This window comes from Pelodiscus sinensis, chromosome 25 (assembly GCF_049634645.1).
Source record: "Pelodiscus sinensis isolate JC-2024 chromosome 25, ASM4963464v1, whole genome shotgun sequence".
Classification (NCBI taxonomy): Eukaryota; Metazoa; Chordata; order Testudines; family Trionychidae; genus Pelodiscus; species Pelodiscus sinensis.
Genome location: NC_134735.1, coordinates 7,550,408 through 7,568,661, shown reverse-complemented (window position 1 = coordinate 7,568,661; position 18,254 = coordinate 7,550,408). Strand labels below are relative to the sequence as shown.

The window sequence follows — 18,254 nt, the reverse complement described above, 5'->3', positions numbered from 1 at the left end:
TACAAATGCTGCTGAGGGGATGTCCCAATGCCACAAGAAGCTGCTCTCATTAGAAGCCGTCTCTTTTCAGCACATCACATTTCTAACCCACATTGACCGGTCTCTACCCGCATGCTGGCTACAGAGCACAGAAGGGAATTAGCGGCTTGCAAGGTCAATTCTCACATCGGGAGCGGGCTGTTTCTGGTGCAGCAGCTGACACAATAGACTGAAGAATTTCTATTTACAGCCCTCCCCGCGTGGATGTACCATACACAGGTGTTTTCCCTGGCAGGATGACGATGATGAGCTGGAGCCCAGAATAGGTGTTTTTCAGGTGTCGGAACATCGGCTCCACGCTGTCTGCGCCCTGTGCGTATTTGCAGAAACACGGCTGGCCTTGGATTGGCATCCCTGCATCCTTGGAGATTTTGCGCAGCTGGTCTGTGAAGTTCCTGCGCCGAGAGGGAAAGGAGAAGTCAGTCCCGGTGTGCACGTGATATGTCTTTCACGCGGAGCACTGAGCAGCGTGGCACGGGAAACGGGCCCGTTCCATTCCCACCACTTAGTGGGATGCCATTAACACCAGTTTTCCCTGTAAGTTGCACACCTGGGCAGCCACCCAGGAGAAATTCAGGTACTGCCCAGCTGATTAGCAGAGCGCCCACAGCTGCCCACAACCAGTAACATACGTTTTGATTAGTGGTGCACTTCTGCATGTCTTGGTGTACGCAAGAACATTTATTCTGCACATGGATGGAAAAAATTAGAACACTGGTTAACACTTGACCGACCCGAAGAGGACGGGAAAAAAGGGAGTCGTCTCCCAGCTCTGAATCAATATGCTTTGCGGCCACAGGTCGACCAACCGACACGTGTAACAGCTGAGCCGATCCAGCCTGGCAAAAATCTCCCCGCCCACACTGCGAGGAATTTATTTTGACGGGTGAACAAGTTACAAGCAGCTTTTATTCATATGACAGGAAAGTGGGGGCGAGCAGACTTGCCGTGCAGGCTGGTGGGTTTCCACAGTTTTGGGAAGGCTGATGTGAATCAGTCACACCTTGCCAGACTCGGGGGAAGGAATTGGCTTGAGGCGGTTTTCAGTTGGCTGGTGATTCGTTTGAAGCGGGTGCACCCAAAAGCCTGGACTGCAAGCTCAGGAAGGGTACTCCTGACCTGCTCTTCGGAGAGGTCACCAAAGGCAGAACTCCCCTTTGACTACTGCAACTCAAGTGTTCCCAGGAAACCTTCAGAACGGTCAGACTTGTCCCGCCCAGGAGCCAATTCCTCTATGGCTAAATAGCGCAAGAAGTTTAAGAAGCAAACATGCAGGGGAGCCTGGGAGCAACCCCACCCAAAAGAGGGTCTAATTCATCAGCCGGTTTGCTGGGAGCTCAACACCCAAAGTCAGGGGCAACATTCCCAGACATCAAGCCACCTCTCAACACCCCAGCTCCTCCTCATTGTTTAACTGAGGACAGAACCCAGGTTCTCCTATGGAAGCCTTTCCCAAGGATGAAAGTTACGTGGCTGTCAATCAGCAGATTGTTGTAGCCATTTGACTGCCCCGTAATACGCCTGCGGGGATGAGGCCCAACACCTTGCTGCCGTTAAGCCCAGAGGCAAAACAGGTGATTCTGTAGAGGGGCAGCTCTCCCCTTCGTTAGTACAGTTAATGCCCTGGGTACTTCGTGGGCAACTAACAGGACAAGCTCCCTGCCCTGACAAGCTGATACACGGAGCGTCCCTGGGACTATCAGAGCTAGTGGGACGATCAGACCCATTCTCCTAGCCCACCCCGGAGGGACCAGCAGAGACCAGACTGACATGTAACAGATCACTAGGATGCACTGACCTTTAGCTCACCCCCAGCTCACTGGGGTACCCAGCTGGGGCCCGTGCACCACGGGTCGGCCAGTGCTCACGCTGGCGGGGTACACAGTGCTAAACTGGCAGCCCCAGGGAAGAAGCGTCCCCCACATGCCAACACGGAGCAGGACCGCTCCTAGCGTAAGTAGGGAGCAAAGCCCCTGGCAGCTCCAGCCAATGATTGGCCTTCTGTCAACAAGGGGGGTGAGGCCGTGCTGCTCGGGGTGTTCTAGGACCATGCCCAAGACACATGACTAACGCTCTTCCAGGAAGCACCACCAAAGGATCAAACGCCCTTTCAGAGCAGCAGGGCACATTCTCTGCCTTTGAACATTTAAGTTTGCATCTCCCATTTGAAGCCACCTTCACCTCCTACTCCAGGACACAGAGCAAGCCACGGTTAGTGTGATGGGTGGGTGGAGACAGCAGAGGGAGCTCACGGGAACCAGAATAAGAGCCCGAGCTGGGGGAGGGCGCAGAGCTAATAAAGGAAGCCAAGATGCTATATTAAATCCCAGTGTAAATCTGAAACGGGAGCAGGGGGAATAAACTCATGTTTGCCAGAGGGGGACACAAATATCGGATAAATTTCCATGCCTTACGGGTGGGAGGCGGTGTTAGTGGAGAACAGCATTAGATTTAAAAGAATTTCCAGCTCTTAACACAAACAGTTGCAGTTAAAAAGAGCCAAGTGGATGTCTCAGCACAGAGCTCTCATGCCCGGCGTGCCTCAGCCCCTACTCTCCCCACCCCAGTCCCCACCACAGCTCCTTACTTCAGCACCTCCTCTCGACACTGCTTCTGGGGGGCAAAGCAGGCGATAGCCCAGACTTTGATCTCGATCCCGTTGTAGAACTGCTTCCCCCGCATGTCCCACACGCCCTGGTTGGGAGTGGCGATCGCCCGGTTCTGCAAGGCAAGCGTGAGGACAGAGGTCGAACCAAGGAGTCCAACCTGCCAGTTCGTTTCCTTGCTAAAAGCCCCTTGCTACATGGCAGATCGAACTGGGGAAGAGAGCAAGAGTCAGGTCATGGACGGCGTTCCCAGACACCTCTGCCACAAGGGCCAGGAACGTACCTGGGTAGAAATGATCCAGGCAATCATGTCGCAAGAGCTCCGCCCCTACATCCCCACACACCACAGAACTTTCCTTAGATGCAGAACGATTTAACTGTAGAAATCCCTCAGGCTTTAGGGACAGAATCGCTGAGCTGGTCAGGACCCAGAGCTGTTCCCATCTGACTGCTCAGCAGCCCCAGGGGGTACATCCTTGGCTGGTCTCAGAAAAGGGTCCAGTGGTCCATGTGAAATGGGTTTGGAGGACCCACTGGGCACATAAATCAATGTCAGCTTGGAACCAATATCTGCAGCGGTGAAAGACCAAAGAACCCACCCACTTGCTCACTTACCCCCATGTGCCTCTCCATCCCACTGGGCTCCAACTTAGCTCTGATTTAAACAGCTTTAACGCCCAGTTAGGGAAACACTATTTCAAAGGAAGTTAATGGAAAAGAAAACCACAGGCCCAACTGACACCTCTCAAATGTCCTGGCTGCAAGAAGTTCTGACCAGCCTTTCAACCAGGGCCTCTCTTTAGATGAGGCAGGCCAGGAGTAGCAAAGAGTCTTCAGGCACAAACCGCAGTCTTCAGGCACAAACGGGAACACTCTGTTCTGGTTTGTTTGGGGCAGAAAACCACAGGCTCTTCCCAAGAACTTCCCAAGGCCCAGGTTGCAATGTAAGGACTTCTGAGGGACGACACCCGTCAGCTTACCCGGCCTCCGTACTGCAGGATTGGCGCTGGAAGGACTCTCCCCGTCACCTCCGTCATGTCATCCTTCACCTTTATCCCAAACTCCTGTATGTACGGATCCAGGTTGTAACTGGCATTCTTCATCTGGGGGGAAAGACACTGGTTCAGTTCCTTATGCTGCTCAGGAAGTAGTGTCCTTGGCCAACATCTGGGCCAAGGAGTGGCGGCATGAAATCTCTGAGGGTACATCTAGATTACAACCCTTTTCTTGAAAAAAGGGATGTAAATTAGACACTTCGAAATTGCAAATGAAGCCAGGATTTACATTTCCCGCACTTCATTTGCATAATGGCGGCCGTGGGGTTTTTTTTTCCAAAAAGGGACTTTTTGAAAGAAAAATGGCTGTTGAGACTGGGATCATTCGAAAATAAAACTCTTTTTCGAAAGATCCTGTACTCATTTTTTCAGTACAGGATCTTTCGAAAAAGGGTTTTATTTTCAAACGATCCCAGTCTCAACAGCCGTTTTTCTTTCGAAAAGCCCCTTTTTGAAAAAAAACCCACAGCCGCCATTATGCAAATGAAGCGCGGGAAATTTAAATCCCAGTTTCATTTGCAATTTCGAAGTGTCTAATTTATTTTAGAGACAGCCTGAGAAGCTCCATAGCACTTAAGAACACACTCAGAGCTGGTGTGCAGCCTTGGCCAACGACCAAACAGACCCATTCAGAGCAGAACAGGCAACGCTGAAGCTGCAAGTCAGAGACCCCTGTGCTGTCTGACACAGGGATGACAACTGCCGTCCAGATCAGGGACATGCCATTCTAATTCTCTGCAGTCACTGACATGGTCGGGATTTTAAAACTAGGGGCCAAAACTGTCCCTTGGGGAGCTAACTCTGAGTTTACATCCATGCAGCTAAGAGCAGAGTGTGTCCCTAAGAGTTAAAGTGTGTCAGCAGAGATTCCAAGTGTCAAGAAATCTTTATTAAGTGTTAGAGTAGAAAAATCGTGCATCCCTGATTTCTGGAGCCCAGAGACTTACGCCAGAGTAACACACCAACGACCAACCCCTCACCACCTGCTGGCTGGGAAAAGAGGCTTCTCCAATCTCCCAGTGCTCCCTGATTTCCCCCAAGAGCTGCCCTATGCAGCTGCAGAGCATCAGGGAAGTCTGACGAATGCCATGGGTGTCAAGTCCGTCGAAGAGCTGGTGAAAAGGCTTCCTAGTGGATTCTGTGAATGATCCCTACCCTATGAGCTCTCAGGATCAGATTTATTTCTCTAGCCTTTTATTCCAGATTTCACTAGAGCTCTTTTGGGTTGGGATTCCGTCAACAAGGTTCTTTCACCATGCGCACGGAGTTCACACGGCCATCGAGGGCGCTGGCTTCATTTGGGAGTTTATACCGGCATATAAATACATCGGCCTATGAAAGGGGATGTCTAGCTCAGCATGGAAATTAGACTAACCAGACCGTTATCCCAAGACTTGGTCCATTCAGGCTCATAACATTGCCTAGTAAAAGCAGAATGGCCTCCTGCATGTGTGCGTGGGGGGGAGACAGACAGAATTGTCGGGCCCTTGGGCAAGGTGTGTGGGGGAGGGGTTCTGTGCTCGTGGAAGGGGCGGGGCTGTGGGCAGCCAGCCCTCAATGCCACCGGGAACACGCCCCTCCCCCGGCCAACTACGTAACAGTCGGCTTCCATGCTGCTCACAGGCCTGCACGGTTCTGGGGGGGGGGAGGGGGGATGCACCTCCAGTCCCCCCACCCCTCCTCCCACCTACCAGTCGGCTGATTTCCTCTTGTCTATCCGGGGCGGATCTCGCCGTTGCTTTTATCATGGTCGACGTCTGATTGTCCGTTAGCTTCTTGATGCACCGCTGGCCTGCCACGATGTTGCACACCTACAGGGCAGGTGGAGAGTGGGAGACAGCAGCCAGAAGCAGGTCAGACCCACCTGGTAAGCAGCCCTGAGCACCTGTAACCCCTCCCCCATTCTATATGGCGCTCTGGCCCCCTCTAGTGGAGTCTGGGCTCCAGACAGGAGTTGATGAGCTGCCAGAGCCCTATTGCCAGCGGTTTTTAAACTACGGGCACGACCCAGCACTGGGTGGGGGAATGTCGGGCACTGGGGATCGTTGCTGCCGGGGGATCAGGTGACCGGGGGGGGGGGGAGGGGCTAAGGCAGCCACCTGCACAGCAGGCCTGGCTCCTAGGAGAGAGAATACACAGGGCTCCGTGTGGTATCCCTGCCCCCGGCACTAGCTCCGCACTCCCTTTGGCTGGGAACCTGCTGCCGGCTGCTTCTGGAGGCAGCGAGGTCTGCGGTGCCAGGACAGGCAGGAAGTTGCCTTAGTCCCCCTGCCGCACCACCGACCGGGAGCCATTCAAAGGAAGCCCCTCCTGCCCCCCACATCAAGCCAAACTCCAACGCGCCTCCTCAGCCCCGCCCCGGAGCCCTCACTCCAGTTCATTACATCGAGTTGCAGCATCAACAATTTTCTTCAACTGGGTCATGAGAAAAAACACATTTCAAACCCCCCTGCTCTAGGCAACAGAGCTGGGTCTTTCAGCGCAGGCCCCAGAGGCTGCCCTGAGATCAGAGCTGCGAGGCTCAGTCCCTGCTGTCGGGGTGTTCAGAGTTCTGCACCATGACACGCTGCTGGGGGGAGAAGCAGCAGGAACCCTGCTCTGCTGAGGCACCTTTGCCGTCCTTACTTCCTGGAAACACCAGCCCTTAAACCCAGCGAGGGCTCCCCTTAGCCACAGCCCTGCCTGTTCTCTCCCTGTGGCCCAGAGCAATCTACTGTCCTGAGGGCTATAATGCTCTGGCCTAACTTCAGTGACTGAGTTGGGCGCGGGGGGGTAGGGCAGTAACCTGCGATGCCACTCTGGTGGCATATTCCACAGCACGGCCAAGCCCTTTTGCAGAGCAAAACATTTGCTCCCTGCAAGCCCGCTTGCTAGAACCTTCACTTCTCGGTTACCGGCTCCTGTGCAGCCCGGGTGGGTCACGGGTGCAAAATGAGGGAAGGGAAAGGACGGCAGATCGACAAGCCCCCCTCCCAAACGACAGTCATGGGGGGGGGGGGTCTTCCTGCTGGCAGCCTTGGCCAAGGAGAACACCATAGGCCTTCATAGCCCCCTTTATTCGTGCAGCCTGGGCGCTCACCTCCAAGGGCAGGTAGGTGTGCTTCTGTTCCTGGCCGACCTGCAGACACGGCAGGTGGGGGTATTTCAGCTGCAGGTTGTATTTCTGCTTGAAGTACTGAGCTACGGTGCACTCCACTGTCTGGCCACTTTCCAACTGCAGGGGGAACCTGGCAGAGAAGAGGGATGCTTAAGGGTGTATCTACTTGAACCAAGAAATCCTAGGCACTTCCAAACCTAGAGCCCTCTCTCTTCAGCACGTTGGGGGGGAGGACAGAGACGGGCCGGAAGCACCTGAGCAGGTGGGGTAAACGGAACGCAATCTCAAATGAGGGGGAGAGAAAGCAAAGAGCCGTCCATCCAGCAAGTCCGCAGAAGAACATTCTGACCCTTGGGTTGCTCTGAAGTTCTCATTGATTTAACAAGCTCATCCGGAAACTAATTTTTTTGCAGGGCGTGTTGCACATAACACTGCTGGGTAGAGGGTTTGTTATTTGTTCGGTTCCCCTCTGCAGCAGCACAGTCGGGCTCAAGAAGAAAGTCACACATTTACCCTTTCTTGCAACAGGGTGGTGGCTCTTGAAGGATGACAGAGGCGTGAGGATCAGTGTTCTCTGTAAGGTGACCACTTGAGAGCCCTGCTCTCAGGCCTGATTGGTCTGGGGGGATGAGGGAGCACGAAGTCTCTCGCTCCCTGCCCTCCGGTGCACAGCACTTAAAGTCAACCGCCAGGGCTGACTAAGCGCCACACGCTTCCCCATCCCTAGGTCCTGATTGGCCTGGGGGCGGGGAAGTGGCAGGACCTCCGCAGGCTGAATCAACCCGCTTGGTGGGCCGAATCCAGCCTGCGGAGGCCCTTTTACCCATCCTTGCCCTACAAGAAGCTGCTGCCTGCCCTTGGATCTCTTCTCCCTGCAGATTTACCTTTGACATTTCCAATTTATCGGGGAGCCCAGGGAGTTTCAGAAGCAGCCCCACAGCAACGGAACAAGAACTGGCCAAGAAGTGCTCAGTGTTTTTCAGAGGCAAGCATGGAATACGTGTTTTTCCCACCCAAGCTCATTTTGGCGAACCCATTTCCGTGTTCCAACCCCGCCCATTTACATTTTCATCGTAAAAGGGTTTAAACAACAATACGTTGACCGGCTCTAGCTACAGTGCGAGTGGCCACCAAAAAAGCTGGATGCAATTCCCATTTAAACACATCGCCCACAGAGACCTGGACCAACCTCGGCTCGGTCGCTGCCAAGTCCCAATCCACAGCGCCCACCCCGAAGAGCTGCAGCATTACCGGACCCCTACAAGCGTCCCCAGTTGCATTTTATAGCTTACTGGGGAGATGCAGCTGGGTTGGAGAGTCCTCGAAAGCTCTTTGAGGACAGAACTCTGCTTTGTGTGCAACCCCCTTAGCGTGCTTATGGGACCACACCCATAACGCAAGGCATGAATTCACCTCCTGATTAAACCTTCTGTTCTCCAGTGTCTATTTTTGACCCAGTACGAAGCCAAATTCAAAGAGATGCGAATGTGTGTGTGTGGGGGGGGGGGGGGGGGAGGAGTTGACAGTCTTTCCAGTCATGCCCTCTGCTGCATGTCTCCTCTCAGCTCCCACTCCGCCCCGGCATCCCGCTCCTGTCATTTATAGCCGGCTACATGCAAGCCCCTCTGTGCAGCCCGTCTGCAGGGCACGGAGCACCAAAGCTGCTTTGCCCCATCACAGGCTGGAGTTTTGTAGCTCGCTAAGGCTAACAGCAGCTGCTAAATAACGAAGAGAACGGCTCAGATTTTTCCAAGGGCATTTCCCCCCTGCAGCCCCGCCTTACGTCTGGTGGCTGGCTGGTCGCCTGGTCACGTTACACACTCGGTATTTCCTCTTCATCTGCCCACAGTGGGTCACCTCTACTTTCAAACCTAACGCAGGAGAGAGACAGCAAATCTCAGCTCACGCTCAGAGGCTATGACAAGAGTTTCGCGGACCAGCTTCTTATCTACTCTGCATGTGCTTTAATTGAACAATTAACCCTTCGGAGACTTGGCCTGTCTACAAACATGCCCTCCAAAGCATGCGTTTGCAAGCCAATGAGGAGGATGCCAGTGGGCTAAGGGTTAAAGAGTGCATCTACACAGCCTGATCTTGCTCATTTTGGGGATGAAGTGACTTCCCCAAGGTTACAGGGTATTGGAGGCACAGCTGGGATTATTAGAACTCACATTTCCTGTGTCTTCCCCATAAGGCTGAGCTAGGCAGAAAATTGCTCCATATCTTGGGATTTCAGCACCCTCCTAATTCACACCCGGGACACGAGAGAACCGCACGCACCCTGGCCGACCGAGCACCCCGCCTGGTTACCTTTGATCTCCTTGGTGAAGCGCACCCTCTGCGAGTCCGTCAGGGGCTTGGGCTGCTCGTCGATGTTCCGGATGTCCAGCACTTCGCACATGAACTCGATCACGGGCTGGGCTTTGTAGAAGGCTGTCGCCGACACTGCAGGGAAGGAGAGCGCAAAACGGTCTTGTAAGAGAACCAGGCACTCCCTAACGGCGGGCAACACCTCAGTCCCTGCCCTGGGTCATCACTGGGGCCTCACAACCTGCCAGGCATCCCCCCGGGCTGCAGTGGGTCAGTTTTGCTTTTTATCGCCCCGAGCGAGTAGGCTCCCAGCATTGCCCTGCGGAGGGGGGCTGGCAGCCCACCAGATCTCCTGAGCGTCTAGCGCCACCCTCGCCTGCCGGCACCCCTGGACAAAGCAGGGAGGTGTGGAGAGATGTCACTTCTCATGAGAAGGGCAATGAGACTTGGGAGGGGGGGCCCACCGTGCTAGGCAGCATCTCAACACCCACCACCATGTCCCAAAAGAATAGTAAAAAGATTTGGCCTCCTCTAGGGCAGTTCCTCGTCACTGGACAAGGGTCCCAGCGCTGCGGGCTGCAGGACGAAGCAACCAACAGGCGCCCGTTTGCACCGAGCCCCCGCCTGGCACTCCCCGACCTCTGTCTCTACAGACGTCTCCTAGGAAACACCGGCCAATTCTACGGGTGCAGTCAGGGCAGCGCTGAGCACTTCGGAAGTGCCCGCCCGGCACAGTCCTTTTCACTGCCCTCAGCAGCTATCACCCTATCCCCAGTGCCTTGGGTACCAGCCTGTGGCCGGGGCGGAGTCTCAGCGCCTGCAGATGCTGAAACGGGGTAGCTCGGTTTGGAGCTTGTGTTCTGGACCCTCTCCCCACCCAACCAGAGCCCAAGCGGCAACGTCTGTAGGGCTGATTTGAGCATGGAAAGATGAGCCCCACGAGCATGTAGGCCCCGGCTCTGAGGCTCCCAGCCGCTCCCTGCAGAGGCTCACTCTAAAAATACATCCCACTTCGGCAGGAGGGGGGGGCCGGGATCTCCCCAGTACCGCCCTGCGGCCGGAGAGCAGCTGCGGTACCGGAGCAGACACTCCAGTGACAGCGCATGTTAGCGGGCGAAGCTGGAGTCTGCCGGCGCCGAAGGTGAATTACCATCAATGTTGAGCATCATCTTCCACATGGCGGGCCTGACCGACTGGTGGAAGCCAAACCAAACCTCCCTGCCCCCTCCCAGAGGGTGGTAGTATCCTTCAGGAGGGGAGAAGAAGGAACGGCCCACGGGAGTGTACCTGCAAAACGGGGGAAACGAGGCTCACGTTAGTCCATCGGCCCTGCGAGAACAGGGATGGAAGTCGGCCGGCACACCCCAGGAATGGATGAAACTAGGGATGTAAAATTCCGTTTAACGTTACGTTTAACCCGTCAGGCATGATGGTTAATGGTTTAACTGGGTTAACATGATGTTTGACCGGTTAACTGCTTACAACAGGGGCAGGCTGAGTTGCCCCCCCCCAACCTGCCCCGACCGGCCTGGAACAACTCCCACTCGAGGCAGGCCCCTACGGGCTGCAGCAGCCCCCTGCCCACATCGGGTGAGGGGCTGCTCCAGCTCCTGCCAGTTAATCATTCACATCCCTGGTTTAAAAACCTTCGTTTATTTAGCCCCCTGAATCCATGTGGTGGCACCAAAATAAAGTCCCACCACTCGGGAGTACCTAGGAGTAGGGCTGTTAAGTATCAGTTAATTAACTAATCAAATCTACTAGATTAGTCAATGGGGGGGAGGAGGGAGGGTCAGCTTCTGGGGGCGACTCTGCCTCTCCCCAGCACCGGCTCCTGTTCCCTCACCTTGCTGCCTCTCATATAGAGGCGGGAGCAGGGGGAGAGCAATTAGTGGAGTACTCACTCAACTAGTCGCTTACATCCCAAGCTAGGAGTCCCAGTTACAGACCAGGACCCCTCTAGATGCTTCCCAAAGAGGACACAAAGGATGGTCCCTGCCCCAAAGCGATTCCAATCGAACAACCACTGAGGTTGGGGGCGCTCAGCCGCTCCGAAGAGAAGTCAGCCCATGAAAGTTAGGAGGCTAAAAGCAGGCAGCCAACAAAAGCAAGGCAAAATCTCCCCAAACCTTCCTGCCTCCTCACGGGCCTGTGGGAAGAGGCCGCTAGCGATTGGAAGCACCGGGCCTGGAGAACGGGAGCGGCTGTGCTGAATGTTAGAGGCTTCCATTGGCACTCGGCAGTGGGAAAGCATAACGCTGCGAAGCAGCAGATGTTTCTCTTAGAAACGTACCCGCCAGACTCCTCACCCGCTCAGGCGCAAGGGCAGCGTCACAGTAGAGGTCACCACCAGTAACCCAAGGGAAGCTGAAGCATCCCAGCCCACAGGTGACCAGGCTGAGCTGTGCTCTGGGCAGAGGACAGGAGCAACCGAGGCACGCCTGTGCCTGAGGAACTGCTGTCATCCGCTACCACACGCACCAGCCGCTCTCGTCACATGTCGCTGTTCCCCGTGACCGGAGATAGGGAGATCTCAGCCCGCCTCAGCCACAACCCCTCTCCAGTACTCGCACCGAGTGAGGATGCCAGCTCCTCTCTGTGATCCTGCTCCACACACCCCTTCCCGTGCCCCCGGGGGAGCCGATTACCTCATTGACGCCAGGTGTCTCATGGCAACATCTAGCGCCTGGACAGATTCCAGTGGGACCGGGATCTGTCCGCTCACCAAGGCTTCGTGGAGCATCCGCCAGCTCACGATCGCCATCCACTTGATGGAGACCTTAAATATCCTGTCTTTGCCTTCCCCGGGGATCGTTACCTCGAAGTCAACCTGAGGCAGGAGGGGAACAGAAGTCAGAATGCTGCTTGCCAGGCTGCAACAGCATTTTCCCCTTTCACCACAGCACCCCCGTCCCACATACACACACCGCTGCAGCCAACACTCCTCCTGCCCTTCACGGGTTTGGCCTTTCTACCTTAACATAAAAACATAAGACCGGCCGTACTGGGTCAGACCAAAGGTCCATCTAGCCCAGTAGCCTGTCTGCCGACAGTGGCCAGCACCAAGTGCCCCGGAGGGAGTGGACCGAAGACAATGATCAAGCGATTTGTCTCCTGCCATCCCTCTCCAGCCTCTGACAAACAGAGGCCAAGGACACCATTCCTACCCGCTGGCTAATAGCCTTTTATGGACCTAACCTCCATGAATTTATCTAGCTTCTCTTTAAACTCGGTTCTAGTTCTAGCCTTCACAGCCTCCTCTGGCAAGGAGTTCCGCAGGTTGACTATGCGCTGTGTGAAGAACTTTTGCTTATTAGTTTTAAACCTGCTACCCATTCATTTCATTTGGTGTCCTCTAGTCCTTCTATTATGGGAACTAATGAATAACTTTTCTTTATTCACCCTCACCACACCACTCATGATTTTATATGCCTCTATCCTATCCCCCCTCGGTCTCTTCTTTTCCAAACTGAAAAGTCCCAGTCGCTTTAGCCTCTCCTTATATGGGACCTGTTCCAAACCCCTAATCATTTTAGTTGCCCTTTTCTAAACCCTTTCCAAGGCCAAAATATTTTTTTGAGGTGAGGAGACCTCATCTGTACACAGTACTCAAGATGTGGGCGTACCATAGTTTTATGCAGAGGCATTAAGATATTCTGTATCTTATTTTCTATCTCTTTCTTAAAATTATTTTCTATCCCTACCTTGAAATAAAACGTATCTAGGAAAAGCAACATGGTCCAGCAGACACTGCAGGGACTAGGAGTAGGGATGTCAAGGGGTAACCGATTAACTATCACCCTTACCAGGTGATGCTTATTGGTAGTGGTTAACCGGCAGCCTGGCCAGGCTGGAGCAGCTCCTTGTCTGTGGTATGGCAGGCTTGGCCCAGCTCGCTCTGTGACTCCTATTTCCTCTCCTAGCCTTTGAGGGTCACTTATTTAGCTGATAAGCTCTGTAGGGCGGGAATGGCCTCCTGCTCTGGTCTGTGCACAACCCAACCCAGCAGGACCCCGACTTGGCTGGTACCTCTAGCCTAGGCAATCTTCAAGCGGCACGCTTGGCTGACACAGCTGGACAGTAACATAAAGCAACCCCCCACCTCCCTGTCTCTTCCTCTTCACAATGACACTACTTCCTGTGCATTGGGGGCAGCCACCAGCAAAGATCTGGTCTGAGCTCCCCCACTCCCCCCAACTCCACATCCCTACCTGTGGGCCAAACTTCCTGGCTGCGGGTTTGGGGAACAGGGCCTCTCGCCCCATCCCCAAGCACCTCTTGACATGTTTTCTAGAGCCAGGATCACACACACACCCACACCCACACATCCCCTTTGGTCTTTCTGCATTTCCAGGAAGCTTGGAGTACCCCTGGCTGGGCCACCCCCAGGAACGCCCGCTCTCACCCGTTCATTTCCGATTGGCAGGGCCGTGACAGTGTAGATATTCTTTTTCCCATCATATACCGGCTTCCGATCACCAAAGATCTGAGGTTTGAAGTGCTGCACCATGTATTCCACAACCTCCCTGCAGAGAGCAGGGGGGCAAGGGACAGGGGAAAAAAAAAAAGCAAGAGAACAGCAAAGCTAATGGGATCGTTTATTTGGCTGGTTCAGCTTCTTGAGACAGCACTGGGCATAGAAAAATGACTGGCTCATCTTGAGATCTGATAGCAGCCCCACCGGATGGTCAAAAACAACCAGAGACAATCCTTCATCCCCCAGATGGACGGGGAGGTGCCTTGCCCGCTACCTGGGGAAATCAGCGAGGGTGTAACAGGTACGCGGGAACGTGAATCCGGGCACTTAGGAGCTGGCAGCAGTCCCCAGGGAACATGCCAGAAGGGCAGGGGGGAAGCTCCAAGGATCTACACACAGACAAGCTGCCAAATGGCTAGAGAACAACAGCAGCATCTGCTCACTGGTCTCACAAGCTCTGAATTAAATTTGTTGGGGGAGGGGGCGGAAGAGATCAAGGAAATACACTGGCCCAAGGTCTGGGGCTTGCTATTTTTAAGTCTGCATCCATTGCCAAAATAGCACAGCTGCTCTGGGGGACCGGAGACAGTATTACGGTCCGTTATCTCCTGAGCCATCAGGGCCAGGCACAAATGCTGAGCAGCACAGGGTAGCCGGGACTGCACAGGTCAGCCATCGGCATAGCCCAGGGAATGCCTCCATCATTCCGCACAGGAAGGCTTGGAGGGTGCTCGCAGAAATGCAGCTGTCACTGGGATCCATGGGTGCCACCAGGACAGGCATGCAAGCAGAAGTCACAGCGCCTCCCCGGGGTACCGCTCCAAAACAAGCCAACTGTGTCACACGCCACCCTGCCATGAGACTTCGGACGTAAAAATGCGGTTACACGTGTAACCGCTAAAAATCCGAGTGGTCACCCAGTTACACACACCGAGGGCTCTGCGGCATAAAGCTTAGATAAGCTTTATTCTGCAGAGCCCACAGCGAAGCCACGCCAAGGGCTGCTGGCCCCATTCCTGGGGAGGAGGCATTGCTGTGGCAGCGAGTCAGCCACGCTCCCAGGGACTCTGCAGCTAGCTCCTCTGCGGAGGGGGAGGAGGGCAGCTGGACCCGCCACGGACAGGAGCTGCTCCCACGGGGCTGGAGCAGCCTCCTTCCCGGGACAGGTAGGGAGCTGCTGCGGTTAACCGGAACTGGTAGTATCACCCGTTAAGGGGGCGGCTCACCGATTAACCAGTTACGTTCCTAAACGAGAGGGGAGTAAAATCCTCAGGGAGCGTGGAGTGTTTTGCACCACGCTGCAGGTTGAGCCTGTTTTCAGACTGACGGGCAGAGTGTTTGAAAACTCAGTTCTGCTGGGGAAAGGCAAAGGAGGGTGTTCTCGCAGCCAGATCGCCGCCTCCACCGAGTGTCACAACGGCGGCACCACATGGCGGGAGGTTTTGCAAAGCGCTCCCAGCAGTTTCACGTGGTCTTGGGCCCAGGCAGTCAGAGCAGAAATTTCTGCACGCTGTTCCCCATCCCAGTCTGGAGATGGTCCAGAGATCCCAGAAGCTTTATTTCGGCACCTCCCGGGAAGGGAAAAGCATTCATAGCCGCTGCGTCTGCCCACAGGAGCCGAGTCGGGAAAGAGTGCTGAATCCTTGAATACTTGCCTTACCTGTTGACTCTGCGTGGACATTTATCGGGCTTAATATCCACTTCATAGTGATACACGTCGATCTTGGGAATGTCCACTTCAAAGTAGTTGGCCAAGAGCTTGATTGGCTTCCCGACAGTTCCTATCCCGGGCCGACGCGGTGCTTGAAATACCTGCTGCAAGGGTGGCAGGTAAGTGCCTGCAACTAGGGAACAAGAGAATGTGAAAGGTCAGGAGATTTGGGGACAGCACACGCCGTAAACAGTCTGGGACTGGGAAGTTGGAATTGCACAGAGGGTTTGAAGACAAGAGCAGCACTCAATAGAGGCCAGGTTTGTTTTCTCCAGTAGATTATAAAAATGTTAAGTATCGTGTAACCAACTAATCGAATAGTCGATGCATTTTGCATCGACTATTCGATTAGTCGATAGGGCAGCGCTGCCCCTTTGAAATGCTGCTGCGGTGTTTCAAAGGGTCAGTGCTGCATGGAGCCCACGGTCAGTTCTGGAGTCCCCAGATGATCCTGGGCTCCACCAGCACTGCCCCTTAGAAATACTCCTCCCTTCTTCCCCCTCACCCCGCTGCCTCTATCTGAGGCAGCAAGGCGGAGGGGAGGGGAAGCGACTAGTCAACTATCCTGTCGACTATCCGAAAAGCATTTGCTTATTGGATAGCTGACTAGTCCTTAAAATCCCTAGTATGTTATTTCTCCTTTGTTTCAGTCTCTCTGCAGTCCTGATGCGGGGAGGAGACATGATTGCAAGTGGTGTGTACAGGTGTTTACTAGGTTACAGCATTACAAGAGGGGGTTACAACTTCAGAAGGAGGATCAGCGCACCTAGAGATGGGAGAGACTTCCTTGGTCGCCAGGTCCCTGTTCTCCACAAGCCCAGTCAGTCTCTCTGGTTAGAACACCACCGACTGCTTCCCCATCTGTGGTGCCTTTTACCAATGCGTCTCAGAGCACCTTGCACAAATTAAACCCCCACACAGTAGGGCACTGGTTTCCAAACTAGGGGTCACAACCCAGTACAGGGTGGTGGGATATCAGGCACAGGGGCTTGTTGCTGCAGGGGAAGCAGGTGACCAGAGGGGGTGTAAGGCAGTGACCTGCCTGTCCTGGCACCACAGACTGAGCTGCGCCCCAGAAGTGACCAGCAGCGGACCCAGCTCCTAGGTGTGTGTGGGAGGGAGAGCGCATAGGGCTCTGCACACTGCCCCTGCCCTGAGCACTAGCTCCGCACTCCCACTGGCAAGAACCTACTGCTGGGGCGCAGCATGGTCTGTGGTGCTGCGAGTGGCAAGAAGCTGCCTTAGCCAACCCCCTCTTCCCCCTCCCCCCGCACTGCTGACCGGGAGCTGCTCAGGGTAAGCCTCTCCTGACCCAGCCCTGACCCCCCCTAAAGCCAGAGCCCCCTCTACACCCCACAGCTCTCTTCCTCGGCCCCACCCTGGAGCCCACACTCCAGTCCAATTATGTTGGGTCACAACATCAACAATTTTTTTCATCTGGGCCACGAGAAAAAGTTTGAAAACCGCTGCCGACCATATTATTGCATCCCTAGTGCAAGCCTGCCTTTCTGCCAAGAACCACCTGCTTCCACAAGCCACAACACTGGCAACAACCTAATAGAGAGTTAGGGGCAGATGGGCACTAGGGATGTGTAATGATACCCATTCTGAAGGTGGGGAAACTGAGGCCCCAAGGGAGAGCAACTTGTCCAGGATCACATGAGGTGGTGGCAGAACTAGGGATGGAGGGCTGGCTCCAGCCATGTGCCCCGATCACAAGTACACTTGAAACACAATCCTCTGCTCAGACACAGAGTGGGAAGCCAGGGTGACTGGTGTCCCCAGTGCCAGAGGACTGGTGTCCTCTGGGGCCAGAGGACTGGTGTCCCCAGTGCCAGAGGACTGGTGTCCCCAGTGCCTCTTAACAGGAGTCTGAAAACAGCCAGTCATTTCCCCAAGCTGCTTACTGACCTTTCCCACTCGGCACAGAAGAACTCCTCACTCTAGGTAAGATGAATAGAATGAGCCGGGTAATTATAGGCCTGTTAGCCTGACATATACATCTATCTCATAGAGCTAGAAGGGACCTTGAGAGGTCATTGAGTTCGGTCCCCAGCCCTCATGGCAGCACCAAGTACCATCCCTGACAGATTTGCCCCACATTCCTAAATGGCCCCCTCAAGGACTGAACTCACAACCCTGGGTTTAGCAGGCCAACACTCAAACCACTGAGCTATCCCTCCCCCCATGGCACAAGCCCTCCTGACACTGCTTGGGGAAGAGGGAGCAATCTGCACTGGTTGGAAGGCCAAGTTCACGCGAGGGATGTTAACTATTGGTTAATTGAATAGTCGATTATCCTCAAGAATTCTTATCGGTTACTTGACTATTCGATAGTCTCTGGGGGCAGGGCTGGCAGCCAGTGTACTCTGGCTCCACTCCTGAGGAGCCCCCTGCCACCTCACGCTGCTGCCTCTGTATCAGAGGCAGCAGCATGGGCTGCCAGGCGGGAGCTGGTCCACAAGCGGAGCCAGTTTAAAAACCAGCTTCCCTCATGGACCGGCTGCCTGTTGCCCCACACTGCTGCTTCTGATACAGAGGCAGCAGCCGGCATGGCAGCAGCCCCTGTCGGGGGGGAGCTGAGCTCCTGGACCTGGTGCAAGCCAGAACTGAGCCAGGCTGCCTGCCTGCCTGGCTCCCAATACACTTTAAATTCAGAGCCGTCGCAGGGGGAGGTCTTGCACCTGGTGCAAGCAAGGGCTGTAAAAAATTTACTCGCCCGGGGGAGGGGCGGGAGAAATGCGTGTGGTCTACAGCATTAACCGATAAGCTTTTGCATCCCGAGTGCAAGCCAGCATTTCTGCCAAGAACCACCTGCTTCCACAAGCCACGACTCTGGTAACAACCTAACGGAGAGTTAGGGGCAGATGGGCAATAGGGATGTGAAAGGTTAACCAGCAAGCATCACCCTGAATGGGTGGTGATCCGCCCCACCCGAATGCCCAGCAGGAAATTCTCC

At 54.6% G+C, this 18,254-nt stretch overlaps 1 protein-coding gene across 2 annotated transcripts in view; it reads right to left on the bottom strand.

Moving 5' to 3' along the window:
• LOC102448601 (protein argonaute-1) overlaps positions 1-18,254 on the bottom strand; it is a 62,609-nt gene that overhangs the window by 20,887 nt on the left and 23,468 nt on the right. The window contains exons 2-12 of one of the 2 annotated variants that reach the window (XM_075909047.1): positions 15,245-15,428; positions 13,513-13,633; positions 11,756-11,937; positions 10,258-10,394; positions 9,108-9,242; positions 8,581-8,668; positions 6,780-6,927; positions 5,392-5,511; positions 3,626-3,748; positions 2,627-2,760; positions 250-434 (exon numbers count right to left, since the gene is read on the bottom strand). In XM_075909047.1, coding sequence (XP_075765162.1) covers positions 250-434; positions 2,627-2,760; positions 3,626-3,748; positions 5,392-5,511; positions 6,780-6,927; positions 8,581-8,668; positions 9,108-9,242; positions 10,258-10,394; positions 11,756-11,937; positions 13,513-13,633; positions 15,245-15,428 — 1,557 coding nt within the window. Of the gene's footprint in view, positions 1-249; positions 435-2,626; positions 2,761-3,625; positions 3,749-5,391; positions 5,512-6,779; positions 6,928-8,580; positions 8,669-9,107; positions 9,243-10,257; positions 10,395-11,755; positions 11,938-13,512; positions 13,634-15,235; positions 15,429-18,254 lie in introns of those variants that run through there. The other variant, XM_075909048.1, reaches the window with a different exon arrangement.